This window comes from Stenella coeruleoalba, assembly GCF_951394435.1.
Source record: "Stenella coeruleoalba genome assembly, chromosome: 21".
Lineage (NCBI taxonomy): Eukaryota > Metazoa > Chordata > Mammalia > Artiodactyla > Delphinidae > Stenella > Stenella coeruleoalba.
Window position 1 is genome coordinate 23,291,680 of NC_137167.1, and position 18,705 is coordinate 23,310,384.

The window sequence follows — 18,705 nt, forward strand, 5'->3', positions numbered from 1 at the left end:
GTGTGTATCACGTCACATTGTCCTCTGTAGATATGTTACAGTGTTGTCAATTACACCTCAGCAAAGCTGGAAAAGCACCGCGAGGATGGCGATGCCCTTCTGGACCTGAGTGGAGGGGCTTAAGCAGCTGTTGAATTGGGCAGGATGAGGGGCAGCAGCGTCGGGACGAGCCCGAGGGGAAGCTGCAGGGGCAGAGCAAGAGGAAGGCTGTCCAGGAAGGGCAGGTGCGGCCAGATGGCGGGATCACTCACTCCTCTGACACAGCCCTGTGGGCGTGCGGAAGACTGGCAGGGCATCTGCGAGGGGCGTTAGCCTCCTCAGGCCTTGGTCTGAGCCAGGTCCACACTAGGAGGAAGGGAGGGGGCAGCCTTGTTCCTGCAGTCATGTGTAAATATGAACGTAAACGTGAACCTCATTCTCATCTCTGGGAAGCCTGGGAACAGTCGACTAGGAGAGCGTGTGAGACTTTGGAAGAATCCTTGGTATGAGGCTCTGGCTTCATATCTGTCTGGGATCCTTGTGTAGATCTGTGATTAGGCATTAACGCTCACTTACTTACCATTTGTAATTGCAAGCTTCTGTCACTGTTCCCCACGGCCTGTTCTCCCCTGTGATATGATTATGCATGTGGTCAGGTAAAGAGGTGGGCAGAGATGTGCCCTTCTAGCCCCACCACTGGCGACCTTGCTGCTGTGAAATTCAGAGAATTTTCACACAGGTTTTCCAGAAACATCACAACTTCAGAGGGCATTTTCAGCCAGTTGCCCTAGCAGTTGGGGCACAGAGGGTGGGATGGAGGGGACACGGGTTCAAGCCCTGGTCCGGGAAGATGCCACATGCTGCGGAGCAGCTAAGCCCGTGCGCGACAGCTACTGAGCCTGGGCTCTAGAGCCCACGAGCCACAACTACTGAGCCCATGTGCTGCAACTACTGAAGCCCACGTGCCTAGAGCCCATGCTCTGCCACAAGAGAAGCCACCGCAATGAGAAGGCCACGCACCACAACGAAGAGTAGCCCCCGCTCGCTGCAACTAGAGAAAGCCCGCGTGCGGCAACGAACACCCAACGCGGCCCAATAAATAACTAAATAAGTAAATTAATTAATTAGCCTCGCCCCAAGAAAGGTCCACTCCTGTCGAATGAAACATGGCAGACGTAGGCCTTCTGAGCCTCTGGGCAAAAACCCCGCCTTCACAGCAGCCTCTAAAGGGCCGAGCAAGGGTAAGGAACAGACGCGTTTCCTTCCGCCTGTGAGCTAGTGCCTCGCACGTTCTCGTGGCCAGCACGCAGAGACGCTACAGGCAGGCTTGTTTTGCTGGACCAGTGTGTGTTTGTGGGAATTTGGATTTTGTGCCTCTGAACTCTCTCCCCTTCCACGGAGGTGGGAGGGAGCTTTTCCCTCGTGCAGTCGGCTAGTTTTCTCTGGTGACGAGATCGACCCGTGTTTGGCGGCACAGAACTGGTTTGCTAAGTACTGAGTCGGCCTCCCCCACCCCTTAGGCAGGTCCTCCCGTGGGTACAGGGGGCGCTCAGGAAGCTGAAAACTGGAGAGGAAGCTGAGGTGGGGGGACAGGAAAGCCTCCTGAGGATTAGAGGAGAGTGATAGAGAACCAGACCCTCCCCAGGTGGCCACCAGGATCTGGGCTTGTCTCCTGCAAGGTGGAGATGAACCGTGTGTGGGCGAGTTTGAACCCGGATGTCCTACAGGCTGGTCTGAAGCTCGCTCTGCCGCATTTTAGACGTGGGACTGAGACGGGAAGGTCTCCCCACTGTCTGTTTGTCCATTTTCTCATCTTCGAAGTGAATACTTCCTTCCAAACCTCCCGCACTCAGATGAGAACACCCAGCACCGGTTGTAACGGATGCTTCTGCCCCTTCTTCACTCACTGTGTGTAAAGGATCTCAGGAAGTTGGCTGGTTAAATGGTGAGCGCAAGTAGTAAACCTGAGGGTTCATGGTTGCATGGTTACATTTATGTCAACATAATGGAGGAGTCTAGGTATTTTTAAAATACCCTGTTCATTATCCTGAAACATCTGGTTGGGAACATCACCTATTGGCTGGTCTTGAATAAAGGCCCTAGTTTGCTCTGTCAAAGATCTCATGTTGCTGGATAGAACTGATGGCCAGAGAGCCTCTAGGTCCCCGGATGGAAAAGTCTCTGTGTGCCTGTTTATGAAAGGCTGCAGGTGATGGTGGCCTGAACAGGTAAGATGCATGTGAAATCTACATGCTGGGAGGAGTGTACTTTACATGGACGATATTGGAAAGAGCAAAAAAAAGTCATTTTTACCCCCGAGAACTGTGGTTTCCACCTGCTGCTTTTCTCCCTAGAGGTGGATTAGATAAAATCCAGCCCAGTCTTCAGCAGCCTCTTTAGATGTTACTGGGTTCTCCCCACTCCCTCTCTGCTGTCCCTTCCTTCCCCTCCTCCCTCCTTCCCTCCCTCCCTCCTACTTCCTGCCCTCCCCCAATCCATCTCCTTAGAGGAAATAAATGGTAGTAACATAATAGGTGGTTGACTGTTGGGGCCATTTTCTAGATGGAGATAAGTGGGACCACAATTTGTAAAGCTCAGGCCTTTCTATCCCTGAGAAATCCTCAAGGATGTAATAATTTGCTTTTGCATTTATTCATTCATTCATTCATTCATTTATATTTATTTTTGGCTACATTGGGTCTTCATTGCTGCGCGCGGGCTTTCTCTAGTTGCGGCGAGCAGGGGCTACTCTTCATTGCGGTGCGTGGGCTTCTCATTGCGGTGGCTTCTCTTGTTGCGGAGCCCGGGCTCTAGGCGCACAGGCTTCAGTAGTTGTGGCTCATGGGTTCTAAAGCACAGGCTCAGTTAGTTCCTCGGCATGTGGGATCTTCCCGGACCAGGGCTCGAACCCTTGTCCCCTGCATTGGCAGGCAGATTCTTAACCACTGTGCCACCAGGGAAGTCCCTGCTTTTGCATTTAAATATGGGAGTGATGCAAAATGAGTCTCACCATCAGATGTTCCTTTTTCTCAAATATTGGCAAGAGCTCTAGTGCTGGGAACCATCGATTCACAGATGTTCACTGTCTTCCTGTCCTTACTGCCCCTGAGGGGAACTTGAACTTTTATTTCCTAACTCAGCCCACGTGGGGAGACTGACCTCTAGAGGAACCTTTGCTTGTATAGCCATTGCCAAATATCCTCGTGACCGCGATTTGACGGTAGGATGGTCACTACCCACTGACTCACAATCTTTTCTTTTTTTAAAACTGGGAAAACTGTATAAACCACATTAAAGAGGAAAGAAAAAACCCTTGATCCTCCCTGACTCAATCTTATTGGCCAATTTCCTGCACATTCCACTGGGGTTGTCTGCATAGCTCTCCCTGTTTTTTGAGTACAACTGAAACCCGCACCTTCACCCCCCATCTGTAGGTTATGTCAGAAGTCCAGAGAGGCCAGATTTAAAATATTTCTTCATTTAAGTAGGTGTTCCTAGAAATAGTTGCATGTACTTGGATAACCCGATAGTTAAATGCCCTGCCTTTGAAATGGCTCAATTCTGTAGCACATATGGACATTTGAGCTTCTGTTGCACTCAGCATGTAAGCCCTCACCTTGCAGGTGTAACTAAGGTTGCTAACACCCAGGGTTTATGGGTAGCACTTTCGTTCAAGATGAACGGTAACTCGTATGCACATCAAAAATGATGAGTCCCGGGCTTCCCTGGTGGCGCATTGGTTGAGAATCTGCCTGCCAATGCAGGGGACATGGGTTCGAGCCCTGGTCTGGGAAGATCCCACATGCCGTGGAACAACTAGGCCCGTGAGCCACAACTACTGAGCCTGCGCGTCTGGAGCCTGTGCTCCGCAACAAGAGAGGCCGCGATAGTGAGAGGCCCACGCACCCTGATGAAGAGTGGCCCCCACTTGCCGCAACTAGAGAAAGCCCTCACACAGAAACGAAGACCCAGCACAGCCAAAAGTAAATATATTAATTAATTTAAAAATTTTTAAAAATATTACTTCTAATTGTGATAAAATACACATAATGTTTACCATCTTAACCATTAAAAAAAAAAATGATGAGGCCTTATGGGCATACTGTGATCATCATGGAGCAACAAAACACAGACCTTGTTGCTCGGTCTTCCCTACCCTCATTTCACTCAGCTCCTCTCCTGAAATCATAGACTACGCCTTACAGTTAAGTGACAATGTGACCTGTCACCCAGTGTTTCACCTATACCTTAAATTGTACAGTTCTGGCATAGAATTCATTTACTGCTTTATCGTCAAACTTTTGCTACTTTGCTAATTAGAGTAATAATAAATGTCTTGTCCTCGGGTTCCTTTGCCAAGATGATGGCCTTATTTGGGATGTGATTAGCTTCTTTAACTTTGATTTGGCTGTTTTACCAGCATGCCTCTCAAAGTCCTGAAGATCATATACCACCAAAACGGTAGCGTAACCAAAGAATTACTTAGGCAAAAATTTGTTATAAAACGATACTCCAGAGCAGTGATTCTCAAAGTTGGAACTGGGGAGTTGACCTGTTGTCTTGAAGAGATAGGGTCTCCATATATCCAGAGCTAAACTTCATCTCTTTTTTCAAACCTACCCCCAATCCCTAGTTTCCTATTTTGGATAAATCGGAACTGCTGTTGTCTCAGGCCTCCGACTCTCCCTTCCTGTTTTCCTGCATCCAGTTACCTACCAGTCCCATTCATTCGTGCTTAGCGCCTCCAGTCTCACGTCCCTGCCCTAGTCCAGGCCCACGTCAGCTGGTCTCTGTCCGTCCTGTTCCGTACACTGCTCACCCTCCTTGTAGATTTTAAAGCATTACCCGTATATTCACCACTCCCCTGCTGGGGACCTTAATGCCTCCAGGCTGGCGCACCAGAGTCCCCGGAAGGGCCAGCTGAAACGCGGCTGCTGGATCACACCCCCAGAGTTTCCAACTTGGTAGATCTGGCAGAGGGCTCACTAAATGCTTTCCCTACAAGGGCCAGGTGTTGCCTTGACCATCCTCTGAGGACCTCAGCTCTGGGGTGAGCCTGTGCTCTGTAGATTCTAGGCTTCTCCTCTCTATTCGTTCCAGCTCCCTCCACGCTCCTCTGCTCAGCCAGTACTCCTGGAGTCCCTCTGGTCATGTAGGGATAAGGTTTAGCTGCCTTCAGAACAAACCCTGTATCTTATTTGCCTGGTTCCCACCCGCTCTGTTGGCAGCCGTGGGCACCGCTCAGCAGAACGCACTGGGAAGGCATTATTGCTTTTGCAGAGAGACAACTGAGTAGTGCCACGGATGAGCGACCGTCCTGAGGAGAGGTGTAGGTGGCACCACGCTAGGCTGAGGTCATGAGGGCCTCTCCGTGGGCCGCCGGGCTGCCTGGGCCTTCAGGCCATGTGGTGACACGCAGAGCAGGTCGCAGGTCGGCGGGTGGCCAGGAGACAGCTATTTAATGGTGGCTGGCTCCCCTTTAGCAGGCGCACCTTTTACTTTTCTCAGCGTTTTCTCTCCTTCCATTTTGTGTCTTTCAGTCTCCTGTCTCTCTCTTTCTGTCTTAGCCTCGATGCCCTGGGTCTTTGGGGTAGCTTCCTGGGTTGAAGAGGCTTCTGATGTTTACTATAAAGCCACGAATTGCTTCTGAATTTTAATCTGAATATTTGTTGGTGAAATGATATAGGCTAAGAAGGACTGGCCTTGTAGTTAGGACACATTATCAGGTGTCTGAGTAACATTCTACACATTAGTGTTTTACAGGAAAGTTCTTGTTTAACTAAAACTAACCCTGGACATGGGCACGTGATATCCCCATTTTACAGAAAAGAAAACAGACTCCGAGATTAAGCAATAATAATGCAGGATTCTCAAGGGAAGAGATTTTTCCATCTTTATGTGCACGAAGAATAACTTCTTTGCTTTTATAAAGTAGCATGTTGTAGTTAATAATTGTATTTTGGAATCATGGCTACAGGTCTTAGAAAGTTTCTGCCAAGATAAGACTGTGTGACGATGAGAAAATACGATTGGGTGATGTTTACCCCAGAAGACTATTAGCAGTTGTAGAGCAAGAGTTAAACACACATATGTAGCACATAGTAGATACTAAAAGAATGTATATAAACATATAAGCAAAAAAAAAATGTCTAGAAGGAGCTCACCAAACTGATAACAGGGGCTAGTCATTTTTTTCCTCGACATACTTCTATACTATTAAACATTTTAATAAGTATATAAATGATAACTTTTTTTTTTTTTTTTTTTGCGGTATGCGGTCCTCTCACTGTTGTGGCCTCTCCCGCTGCGGAGCACAGGCTCCGGACACGCAGGCTCAGCAGCCATGGCTCACGGGCCCAGCCGCTCCGCGGCATGTGGGATCCTCCCGGACCAGGGCATGAACCCTTGTCCCCTGCATCGGCAGGCGGACTCTCAACCACCGCACCACCAGGGAAGCCCTAAATGATAACTTTTAAAAAAATATTTATTTATTTATTTGGCTGTGTTGGGTCTTAGTTGCAGCACGCGGGCTTCTCTCTAGTTGCGGAGCGCAGGCTCCCAAGCTCACGGGCTTAGTTGCCCCACAGCGTGTGGGATCTTAGTTCCCCGAGCAGGGATCGAACCCATGTCCCCTGCACTGGAAGGCAGATTCTTAACCACTGGACCACCAGGGAAATCCCCTATAAACAATAACTTAATAGGGGAAGGAAAGAGCTAATGGGAGGAGGAGTGAAGAATCCTATTTTTTAAAAAACAACAACAACAAGGAAAAGAATCCACCAGCACCTGTCTGGCTGTCTCTTTGCCTTATAAAGGGTCTCCACATTGGTCTGTCCCCTGGAGTGCATCCTGTTTCCCCATCAGCTCTGCCTCTTCAGACTGTTTCCTCTTTGAGACCTCGCCTTTTGCCCCTTCGTGAAGCCTTTCCTAGTTTCTTCCTTCAAACCTCATGCTAGAAACAATGTCTCCCACTTTTGAACCGTGCTTTCTTGTGGTACCAGAAGTCCTTGTATCATAATCTAATCTCCCCCAAGAAATTTTAAACAAAAATACATCTTGCAGTATCTCTGGGGCCCCAGCATGCTGAGCTGCTCACTGGTTGAGAATTCCTGCCTCTTGAGATGACTTGCCAGTTAGGGGTTCTTGTCCATAACGGGTGTACTTTCTGAGCCAACAGATGGCAACTTAGAGGAGGGGGCACAACGGTAGCAACTCTGCCTCCTTACAAGTGCTGCAGGTCAGTGTGTCCATGCACATCCTACATTTTATAGCTGATGATGGTAACTAGTAGATGCTACCTGAGAAACTGAAGTTGGCAAAGAGAAAAAGCAGTACACATGATCTCCAAAAGAATATAGCTAACATGATGGAAGTAAAACTGAACAGTGTGTTCTTTCCTCAAGACCTGACAAAAATCGGTCTTCTGTGCTGCTGGGCACAGTTTGAGAATCAGCACAGTGCATTTAGGGGGCTGGTGTCCAGTCCTCAGACTCCTCAGCCTTGTCTGGCAGGACCAGTGCTTAGAGGTCTGTGAGCCTCTTTTCTTTTTCCCTCAGTTGCTTCCTTTTCCCAGGGGTCCTGGATGGACATGGTCCCAGCCTTGCTTCTCTGAAGCCTGCACTTGTCTCCAGGTGGATGATTTAGATCAGACGCCAGCACGTCCCGCCCTGGAGTTCATCCAGCAAATGCTCACCGAGCAGCTGCTCCCAGGCCCTGGAGAGGATTGAAGGTGCACACGGTAGACTTTTATTTTTGATGCTTCCTGCTGACGTGCTTTCTGTCTGTCTGTCTTTTCCCCAGGGCAGCGATGGTGCCCGGAGATCCGTGCTCCTGGACAGTGACGAGCCCTTGGTGTATTTCTATGATGACGTCAGAACGCTATATGAAGGTTTCCAGAGGGGCGTACAGATCTCAAGTGAGCATTTGAATCCGTGTGACTAATGCTTCATGTTTCTCCTTCAGAAAGAGGGGTCTTTCGTCAGAAAGCCATATTTGCTCCCAACTTTCTCCCACTCAGTCTGGCTCCCAGCTCCCTGTCTCCTCCCATAACTTCCGCAGAGTGAGTCTCACTGCACACGGGTCCCGCTGGGTGTGCCCCGCGGCCAAGGGGCTTCCGTGGTCACACGTCTTTTAGCTCAGAATAGGCTCTGGCGTTTCTTGCAGTAAAGAGACCTGTTTAATTGCGCCTGATCCAACATTTCTCAAACTTGCTTGACCAGGAGACCCGTATTTTGAGAAATAAACACTGACATCCAAGGAAGCGGGGTTCCGTCAGAGACACTTGTGGGGTGTCAGCTCATGGGACTGCCCTTCATCCCTGAGGATGGCACGGAAGACCCCGGGTACCCAGAAGCTGCCCGGCCTTGCAGCCCCTCTCCCTCCTGCCCCATGTAAGAAACAAAATAGAAATAAAGAAACAAACAAAGACTCAGACCAAAACCCAGGGAGAAAACATTTCCAATCTGAATTCATTGTTTCACATCTGAGGACCACAGTAGAATCTACCTGATACTTTGTGGAATGAAAGATACAAACGAGAATCCAGGAATATTTATGTGTGTTAAAACGAGAATCTAGGAATATTTATGCATGTTAAGTCCATCCTTTTTTTTTTAATTTTTTTCTCCTTTCAGATAATGGCCCATGTTTAGGTTCTAGGAAACCAGACCAACCCTATGAATGGCTTTCATACAAACAGGTGAGTTTGCTGGCTGTGTGGCCGCCTCACGCGAGCCACAGTGCTGGAACGTGGCAGTTCTTGGAGCCGTTGAACGTCGGGCAGGAAGGAGTAATGAGCTGTAGGTCCGGTGCGCAGAGGGATTTCTCAGTGTTTATTCTGCCCTACCAGAGCCAAATAGTAGTTTTCAGATCCCTCGTTTTCACAAGTGGTGTAAAAACAGTTCATGTGTGTTGGAAATTTCACATTGCACGATGGTCTGCAGGCCTCACAGAATCTTCACATGCTTCTGGGTTACATCATCTTCTTGTCATGTTACTGTTTTGTTCAGGTCTCAGCCTGTCAATAACCAGTATTGTGGCTGGACCAGCCCTCGTGGTTCATATTATGATTGCAAGACGCCTTTCAGCAATAACCATAAGGAAACTTGGAAAAAATAAAGCTTTCTTACTACAGGACATGGAAATGACGCAACACACCTGGGCCACACAAGCGAGGCCTCGGGTAGGGGGAGAGAGAGCGTAGAGCACCTGGGGTTCTGCTTTATTGGGGTCAAAGATGGGGGCCTAGGGTTTCGAGGGCTCACTCTTATTAATGAATTTGAAACAGAAGAGCAGGAACTTAAAGCACAGGAAGAGAGAAAACAAGTGGCTCAGACTGTCAGTTATCAACATCAACGGAGATCTGTAAAACAAAGGAGCCTCATGCGGGGAGGGGGCCTGGCTCCTTATCTAGCCTATGGCTGGTGATGCGTCAGCCTTGGCTTGGAAGTGGATGGTCAGCGATCAAAGCTTAAGGCAGGCACTTGCATTACAAAACAAGAGAAAGCCCAGCCTTGGGGTTTACACTACAGTTACCTACAGTGATCTGTTCCTCTATTGCTTCTGATAATATTGGCTGGAGGAGAGAAAACAGGTCCATTGCAGGTGGGATGTTTGAAGGCAGATTGGAAATCACTGGGGTTTCAGAAGTACATTTGTACATTTCAGACAGAGGCTGGTGAAGAGTAAAAAAATAGACTTAAGCTAACTTTGAATTTGTATATTTTTACTTTTTTTTTTTTTTTTTGCGGTACTTGGGGCTCTCACTGTTGTGGCCTCTCCCATTGCGGAGCACAGGCTCTGGACATGCAGGCTCAGCGGCCATGGCTCACGGGCCCAGCCGCTCCGCGGCATGTGGGATCTTCCCAGACCGGGGCATGAACCCGTGTCCCCTGCATCGGCAGGCAGACTCTCAACCACTGCGCCACCAGGGAAGCCCTGAATTTGTATATTTAAATCACTTTTTCCCCCTAGCCCAGTGATTCTTAGCTTTTGGGGCTAGGAACCCCTGTAAGGTTTTTTGAAGAAAGGTCTGGACCCTCGTTCTAGAGATACAAGTACATGCATAGAATCCCAATAAGCTCTGAAAACCATCTAGGTACTCGCGGGTTCCCAGCCCTTACACACAAGCAGGAGTTGTGAAACAGTGCATGGGGTATGGAAGTAATAAGCATGTTAATGTCATTCTTGCTGTCGCCTGGCCAGTGTTGCTTTCACCACCATTGCTGCGTACCGGGGGGGCACTGTGTGCCAGAACCCACAGGCTTCTGGGGCAGGAATAGGTGTGGTTCTGTTTTCTGCGGGCGTGAGTGTGGATTTAAAGTGCTCTTGAGAATTTACCAACTGAGAATAAAGAAAAGAATTCCAAATTAAGATTCAAAAAAAAATTTTTTAGTTCATTTGGGGTAAGAATGAGGAGAGGATGAGGGATGGGGGCAGGGATATAGCCCTGCCTAATTTTTATGAATCTACCTATTTTTACATAGTTGTAATTAATAGTATGCGTTTTTGTATTCATTTATCTTACTTAAAATTGTTACAAATACTCTGTTTGATATGGTTTTCATAACTGTAGTATTTACTAGCTGTAGAACATTTTCTTAGAGATTTACCATCATTTACTTAACCATCCAGCCATTGGTCTTTTTTCCCCTAGACTTTTGTGACTTTAGATAATTTTGAAATACATATCTTTGTACCTAAAGTTTTTTCAAACCTCTGGTTAGGATTGGGTTATTTCCAAAGAGTAAATTCTCAAGAATACAATTGTGGAGCGTAATGATAAGAGCTTGTTCTTATTTTTTTTTTAAAGATCTCCCCCAAACTTGTTGTTTGTGTGTTTATATCAAAGGACAAGTTTTGGCTGCTTGGTTGCTCTTTATAAACACAGACACAAAGTTCTGTGTCCCTGGATTGCTTTTATAATTTTATAAAACTGAAGTATAAAAGTATAGAAACGAAACTAAAGTATAGAAACTCTGACATGTATCATCTGTGACCTGCAGCTGTTGGGGTGAAGTTCATTTGCTTTGCAGAAGGAACTGTATGATCAGTTTTCTTACAGTGAGTTCTGGTGATTCAAACCTTGAACTTTACAAAAATGTGTAACTAAAGGAATACCTGTTTGCCCCTGTTCTTCCCCGCAGGCAGTGCTGCTTCTTGGCTAAGGTATTAGGCTTGGCCATCACAGGAAGCTGTGTTCCTTGAGTTGGGCCTGATGCTCTTCCTCATTTTTTCTCCCCCGTTTTAGGTTGCAGAAATGTCAGAGTGTGTGGGCTCGGCGCTGCTCCACAAGGGCTTCAAGGCGGCCCCAGATCAGTTCATCGGCATCTTTTCTCAGAACAGACCTGAGGTATTAACCATTAGGCACTGACCGTACATGGTTTGGAGAGGTCTCAGATGGAAGAACCAGTTAGGGTTCACACCTGTCTCTGCTTCAGACCAGATTCTTTGGTCTGATTACCTCTAAGAACATGACTTTGTGTTATGCCTTAGAGAGTTACATGTATGAAAACCCAAACCAGGCCCTTCTTAGCCTTTAGGTAGGAAAAAAAAAAAAAATCACTTTTAAAGAAAATCATGGTTTTTGTTTTTTTAAAATCAGGTCCCCAAACAAAAACGAGTGAAGAAAGTCTTAGAACAAATAACTAACAAAGAAGTCTTCCCACTTTAAGGGCTTCCTCTGTGATTAGAAAAATGGCATTAATAAATGACAGAGAAACTTGGATACATTTTTGTCAGTAGCAAACTCCCATCCTTTCTCTCTAAAAGGTCTGGGCTCTCTCTGCCCAGATTATAAAATTTAAAATCCCAGGGGCCATGGGGAAGGGGCCTCACTGGGAGCTGGCCTTAATTTGGGCAAGCAGACTGTTGTTTAGCCATCCAGGCCCATGCCTGGTGCTTCTGTAAACCACTGTATTAAATTACATTTAAATGAGAAGCCCTCTGGAGCTATTGCCTGTAGTGTGAGTAAACAAATAGTGGCATAGCTGGTGCAGAAAAATTCAAGCACTGGGCTTGAAGAAATTGAATTGATTCTTAGACCTACTTGGGTCCAAAAGACATGTTGGTTCAATCCCTGTGCTACTATTTTATAAATTAGAGTGGTTTCTCAGCGGTTGTTTTTAATAAATTTATTTATTTATTATTTTTGGCTGCCTTGGGTCTTCGTTGCTGGGCACAGGCTTTCTCCAGTTGCGGCGAGCTGGGGTTACTCTTCGTGCAGTGCACGAGCTTCTCATTGCCGTGGCTTCTCTTGTTGGGGAGCACAGGCTCTAGGCGTGTGGGCTTCAGTAGTTGCAGCACATGGGCTCAGTAGTTGTGGCGCGCAGGCTCTAGAGCGCAGGCCCAGTAGTTGTGGTGCGTGAGCTTAGTTGCCCCGTGGCATGTGGGATCTTCCCGGACCAGGGCTTGAACCCATGTCCCGTGCGTTGGCAGGTGGATTCTTAACCACTGCGCTACCAGCAAAGTCCAAGGTGGAGTCTTGATGCCTACGAGGGTGGGGAGGCCAAGGGAATGTCAGGAACAATGGCACGCTTGCGTGGAGCAGCATGTCTGTGATGGGGGATGAAGCATTTCACTGTGGTGGAGGGTGGAGTGGCAGGATGAGAGAGAGAGACAGCTCCAGGCCAAGTGAATGTGAGTGGGTTGTGCTTGCTCGCCATGGCCGTTGTGCCCTCATCTGTGCCGTGTGTTCTGCGGACGATGGGCACCACTGAGGATTATAAGCGAAAGAGGGACTCTGCTGCATCTGCCTTGTAGGCGGGTCAGTTGCTGTGTGGCTGATGTGTTTAGAGGAAGATGACCAGTGACTGTGTCACTTCTTTCCTTCCTCACTTTCCTAGGGAACCTTCCAGGACAGTTTTCCCGGTAGACACTGTGTCCCTCTTCCCCTAGTCCCAGGCCCTACGGCACACTGTGGCCAGATTGCTGTCCCTTAGAGCCCCAGTTGCTGTTTGGCCGAGAAACCCCAGAGGCTGCACCTTGCCAGGGACATAGAGCCAGGCTCCCCCATGGCCTCAGGCCGGCTCCAGCCCTCGCTCCAGCCTAGCCAGTCCCCACAGGCCTGCTGGGCCGTCCCTGCCAGCCTGGTGGCTCACTGATGCCCCCTCTCGCTGCCTTTTTTTTTAAAATATTTATTTGGCTGCGTTGGGTCTTAGTTGCGGCGCGTGGGATCTTCCTTGCGGCATGCAGGATCTTTCATTGCGGCATGCAGGCTTCTCTCTAGTTGTGGCACACGGGCTCAGTAGTTGTGGCACGTGGGCTTAGTTGCTCCGTGGCATGTGGGATCTTAGTTCCCTGACCAGAGATCGAACCTGCGACCGCTGCATTGGAAGGCAGATTCTTACCCACTGGACCACCCTCCCTGCTTTTTTTTAACAACTTTTTTGGAGTATAATTGCTTTACAATGGTGTGTTAGTTTCTGCTTTATAACAAAGTGAATCAGTTATACATATACATATGTTCCCATATCTCTTCCCTCTTGGGTCTCCCTTTACCCTCCCTGCTTTGATCTCACAGTCCCGGCTCCCAGAGTCCCCTTACCTTTCTCTCCACCTGTCCAAATCGTGCTGCTCTTGCAAAGGGCAAGTTCGGTTACCTCCCCGACCAAGGAGGCCCACTGCAGGCTGTCTTGCCTCTGAGCCCGTCACTCTCATGCTGTTCATTCTCTTTTCACATATTTGCCTCAAATTTTCAGGCAAATTGTACTTTCCTTTTAAGAAGTGAGCAAGTGTTTTGCTCTCATTAGGAATCCCTTTGGTGCCTGGCACATAGTAGTAGATACACAGATGTTAGTTTTGCTACATCTGGTGTTTCTATGTTGAATCTCTATAGAGTATTGTTTTCCCTGGAGTGGTTCCACAATATCTTATTTTCTCACCCTGATCTTTACGTTTTCTTTAGTGGGTGATCATTGAACAGGGATGCTTTGCTTATTCGATGGTGATCGTTCCCCTCTATGACACCCTCGGGGCAGAAGCAATCACCTACATCATCAACAAAGGTATGTTTTCGGCCTTCAGGGGCACTTGGCATAGTTATTGGTTAGATACAGAGGCTACATTTGCTGATACATTATATGATAGGGATTTTTCCATTTAAATGTACATCTACCCTCCTATTCAAAAATGTAGTACTTAACCTGGTGTCAGATGTTACAGTCAAGCTTTTAGTATCCCAGAGCTGGTTCCTCACTGTGTCTCTTCACTTCCAGCTGAACTCTCTCTGGTTTTTGTGGACAAGCCAGGGAAGGCCATCCTCTTATTAGAAGGTGTAGAAAATAAATTAACACCATCCCTTAAAACTATCGTTCTCATGGACTCCTATGGCAGTAATCTGTCCGACCGAGGCAAGAAGTGCGGGGTGGAGCTCATCAGCTTGAAGGCGATGGAGGTGAGTCACCCTGCCCTGCCCACCTCGCTGCAGGGTTTCCCTGAGGTCATTTTGGCTCAAATGTGGTGTCCAGTGCGGCCACAAAGTCCCAACTCTGGCTGGTCCTGTAAAAGATGGAGAGCAGAGATCTCTGTCTCATTACTGGAAAGAAGAATTCTACCCGCCTGCCCAGTGGTAATCCATCACATTTTACAGGAAGTGTTCTCGTCAGGCGAGCTGCAGTGCTCACATACTCACTCCAGAGCACTGACAAGCCATGCCAATAAATGCTGGAAATGGGAATTCAGATTCAGGCAGAGATTTAAGTTTGTATGTCCTCTTTAGGCTTTAACACCTTTTACTTACTGATTTATCTCTTAAACGGAGCCAGACATAGAAATCTGCCTCGTTATTCCTTTCCCCAGGTTGCTTTTATAGGGTCCTGGTGAATGTCTAGCATAGAGGCTTGATTTGATTTATTCTTGTATTATATTTAAGATTCAGATTAATCACAACTTTAAAGGTAACCATTCTAGGAAAATGAGTGTGGTCCATACCTTAATTGATTGTTTGACTTCGGATCCTACAAGAAGCTAGTCTCCCCAGTTTTTGGATTAAACTTCAATCCAAAACTGGGCAAGAGGAGGCCCTTGTTATTATGTGCACATCACGGGAAGTAATAGGTTCAGTAGAATAAGTCATTCTCTTTCTGAAAATATTATAAATATTTTCCTGGAACTGTTGTAAAAATAGGGTTTTGAATTTTATTTACAGTTCTCCTTCTATCAAGAATTTGAGCTACGAGGAAGGATCTATAAAACTTTTCCTGGGGAACTTAGTTGTCACAGAGAATCTGTCATTTGTTCTGTCAGAGCTTCTGCCTCTCTCTCTCTCTCTCTCTCTCACACACACACACACACACACACACACACACACACACACACACACACGATAGCATACAACAGGAGTCCATAAGAGCTAATGGATGTGCTGAATTGTTAAATTGGGTTTTTAACTAGATTTTCACCTAGCATTTCCCTATTTTTGTATTTTTTACTTGTAACCCCATTTCATAATTATATCTTTTCCCCCATTTTTCCTCTTCCTGCTGCCCCCACCACACACAGACACATACACAAGCTTCTTTTTGTCTTTTTTGACTGCTCTGTATGATAAAGAAGTAATCTTAAGATTAAAATTTAGATAAGTAAGTGACCAAAGATTATAATGTAAAGTTTATATTAAAATATTTATAAAAGACATTGTTTTACACTTACCTGTATAATATGATCCATATTGGGTTTTTAAAATTTTTATAAGCAAAATATTAAATTTTTAAGCAATGAATTTAAAACTAACTTTTTGGTTGATCATGTGATCTAATTTTTATTAATGTCTATTTTTATAGCATCAAAAATAGAAACATTGGTATTTTTGCATTTTTTCCAATATTTTGTTATGAAAATTTTCAAATATGCAAATAAGTTGAAAGAATTGAGCAGTAGACCACTATATCCCACCAAGAGTCTACAATTAACATTTTAATATATCTGCTTTATCACAGATTAATCATTCTATCTCTTTATTCACTTCACTGATTTGTCTTTTTTTTTTTTTTTTTTTTTTTTTTTTTTTTTTTTGCGGTACGCGGGCCTCTCACTGTTGTGGCCTCTCCCGTTGCGGAGCACAGGCTCCGGACGCGCAGGCTCAGCGGCCATGGCTCACAGGCCCAGCCGCTCCGCGGCATGTGGGATCTTCCCGGACCGGGGCACGAACCCGTGTCCCCTGCATCGTCAGGCGGACTCTCAACCACTGCGCCACCAGGGAAGCCCTGATTTGTCTTTTTTTAATTCATTTTCAGTAGGGTACAAATTTTATCACCCCCAAATACTTCATTAAGTAGAATTCAGTTTTCCTTCTGTTTATGGTTCTTTTTTATTTTGGCATTTGGAACCTAAAGATGACAACTTTAATTTTTATAATAGCTGTATTTTTTCCTAAATAATGACATAAGTCAGGCTTCAGGCTATGAAACTCTCTTGGAAAATAATGGACTAATTTGGATAATTTTTTTCTAATAAATTAAAAGTCTAATTGCATATAACTTGCTTTATTTTACTTAACATCAATTTTTGAAGAATTAGAGATCTTAAGAAGTTAATGTAAGAATTTTAAAAAGATGAGTGGAAATTTGGATCTGATAAAGATTATTTTAGAAAAAAGATTGGTGGAATTATCATTACTTTAACTCTTAGTTGACTTCTATTTGGATGTCAATGTTCCTATTTTTAATTAGTGGTCTGTTATATATATAATTTAAAGTGTGATTAGGATTAAAAACTGTTTAAAACTGTATGCTGGGTAGAAACTCACTGAGCCCTGAGCCCACCCATCTAATTTCCATTTATTTCTAGGCATGCTCATTCCACATGCTCACTCAAGCTGTTCGATTTTCATAGGAAAAGAATATTAATAGTTCATTAAAAAAAATTAATAGATATTAAAATGGTCATGGAGACACCTTCATGAAGTAACACCATCAGAATTAGCCCTTGGTAGTAACTGGGAGTCCGCCTTTGGGAAATGCTGTACCTCAGAAATGAATCTGTCGTTCTTAACCTTCATAGCCATTCGCGAGTGGTCTTAAAGCTTCTGTCGTGGCCTGTTTTATAATTGGAGATGCCCCAATCCTTCCTCTGATCCATGTGGGGAGTACAGATAGTTGAGCCTCTCCAGAATGGCCACCAGTTAAGTCTGGCAGAGACTGATTTTCTCTCTCCAGATTGAAGATGTCAGTTCTGCAGAATGGGGTGATCACATATCTGTGCTGAGCTCTGGTTTTGGAAGGATACAGAGCAGCTGTGGTTCTCTGATTACGGTGCAGAGCCGGGCTTTGTTAAAGGCTGTGATAGGGGAGTGGAAACCAGAAGAACGTGTAAAAGACTTGGATTCCTGTCTTCTGAATAAATCCTGTTTCAAAGGCCAGTCCTAATACCATCGATATAGTTTTATATAAGAGAGAAAACAACCAGAAAATGGCTTCTTAGAACGATGGGTAAGTATTTGGGTTCAGGTTAATGAAAATTGCTGTCGTTTATTTAATTTGAAATCTGTGCTGTCTTTGAGTCAGCTGGGAGCGAATCCCACAGAAAAGTCAGCTTGAACTGACTTGATGTGACTTTTGTTCTTTACATTTAGAAAATGTTTCCATTTAAGATTTTTTTTTTTTCTCTTCTCTTTAAGGACCTGGGAAGAGCCAACAGACGGAAGCCCAAGGTGAGTGCACCATGTGCGACCCTGCCCCAGCCTCTGTGTAGCTTCCGTGTCTAATCAGCTCAGAGTCTAGTAGAAATCTTGAGTGATTATCTTATGACTTAAAGTTTTCTATTCTATTCTGATTTATACTGGCTTTTTTTTTTTTTTAATATGCTGCAGCCTCCAGCACCTGAAGATGTTGCAATAATTTGCTTCACAAGTGGCACTACAGGTCAGTTTTGAAAAGGAATTGTTTCCGAGTGGTATCTGGAAGTGTATATTCCCTGCCTCTTCTTGTGGATGACTTATTCGAGCTATAGATGGACTAGAACTAGAAGAGACAGAAGTGTTCAAGCCTGTCTTACGGTAGCTCTATAAGACGTTCCCAGAATCTGAGCACGTCCTCAAACATTTATGAAAGGTCACAGTAGGTAGGATCACCCATCTTCCTGGGACAAATTGTATCCATCGTTTCCAGAAATAAAATTGCTGGATTTTCTTCTCTTACTGCTACACACACCCTCTAAAACTTGCCCATATTAGTAAAGATGGTTTAAGATAATAAGTTTCATTTTAAAGGATTGCAGATGGCTCAGAAATTTAATGTGACTAACTTTTGGCTTTCATGGGTGTACCTCACACTACAGGCATCAGAGGCTCTAATGATATGGGGTTTCTGGGCTTCTGTCATGTCCATCATTCTTGGATGGAGTTTCTGTCCTCTAACTCTGTTCTGTTCATATGTGTTCACAGGCAACCCCAAAGGAGCATTGATCACCCATCGAAATGTAGTGAGCGATTGTTCAGCATTTATTAAAATGACAGAGGTAAACTTTGGGGATATTGTCATCTTTCTTCATATCCATTGGTTGGCATCAGGCCTCAAGGATGAAGGTGGTAAAAGCCCCCCTATCATGTTAGGCATGGGCTGTATTTGAAACACTGTCTGAAATACAGATAAGGTCTGAGCTTTCGTACATTCACCTTCTCCCAAATAGTTTTCACTGTGGACCTAATCCCCAACTCCTGCTGTGACCGTTAGGATGAATTGACAGATAGAATTTATTCCATCTTTTATATGGTAAAACTTTATTTGGATA

General features: G+C 45.6%; 1 protein-coding gene across 4 annotated transcripts in view; it reads left to right on the plus strand.

Moving 5' to 3' along the window:
* The window catches only part of ACSL1 (acyl-CoA synthetase long chain family member 1), a 277,457-nt gene that overhangs the window by 239,597 nt on the left and 19,155 nt on the right, over positions 1-18,705 (plus strand). For all 4 annotated transcript variants that reach the window (XM_079909245.1, XM_079909247.1, XM_079909246.1 and 1 more), the window contains 8 exons: positions 7,780-7,894; positions 8,613-8,677; positions 11,228-11,329; positions 13,883-13,982; positions 14,193-14,371; positions 17,594-17,626; positions 17,786-17,837; positions 18,359-18,432. In XM_079909245.1, coding sequence (XP_079765371.1) covers positions 7,780-7,894; positions 8,613-8,677; positions 11,228-11,329; positions 13,883-13,982; positions 14,193-14,371; positions 17,594-17,626; positions 17,786-17,837; positions 18,359-18,432 — 720 coding nt within the window. The remainder of the gene's footprint in view (positions 1-7,779; positions 7,895-8,612; positions 8,678-11,227; positions 11,330-13,882; positions 13,983-14,192; positions 14,372-17,593; positions 17,627-17,785; positions 17,838-18,358; positions 18,433-18,705) is intronic.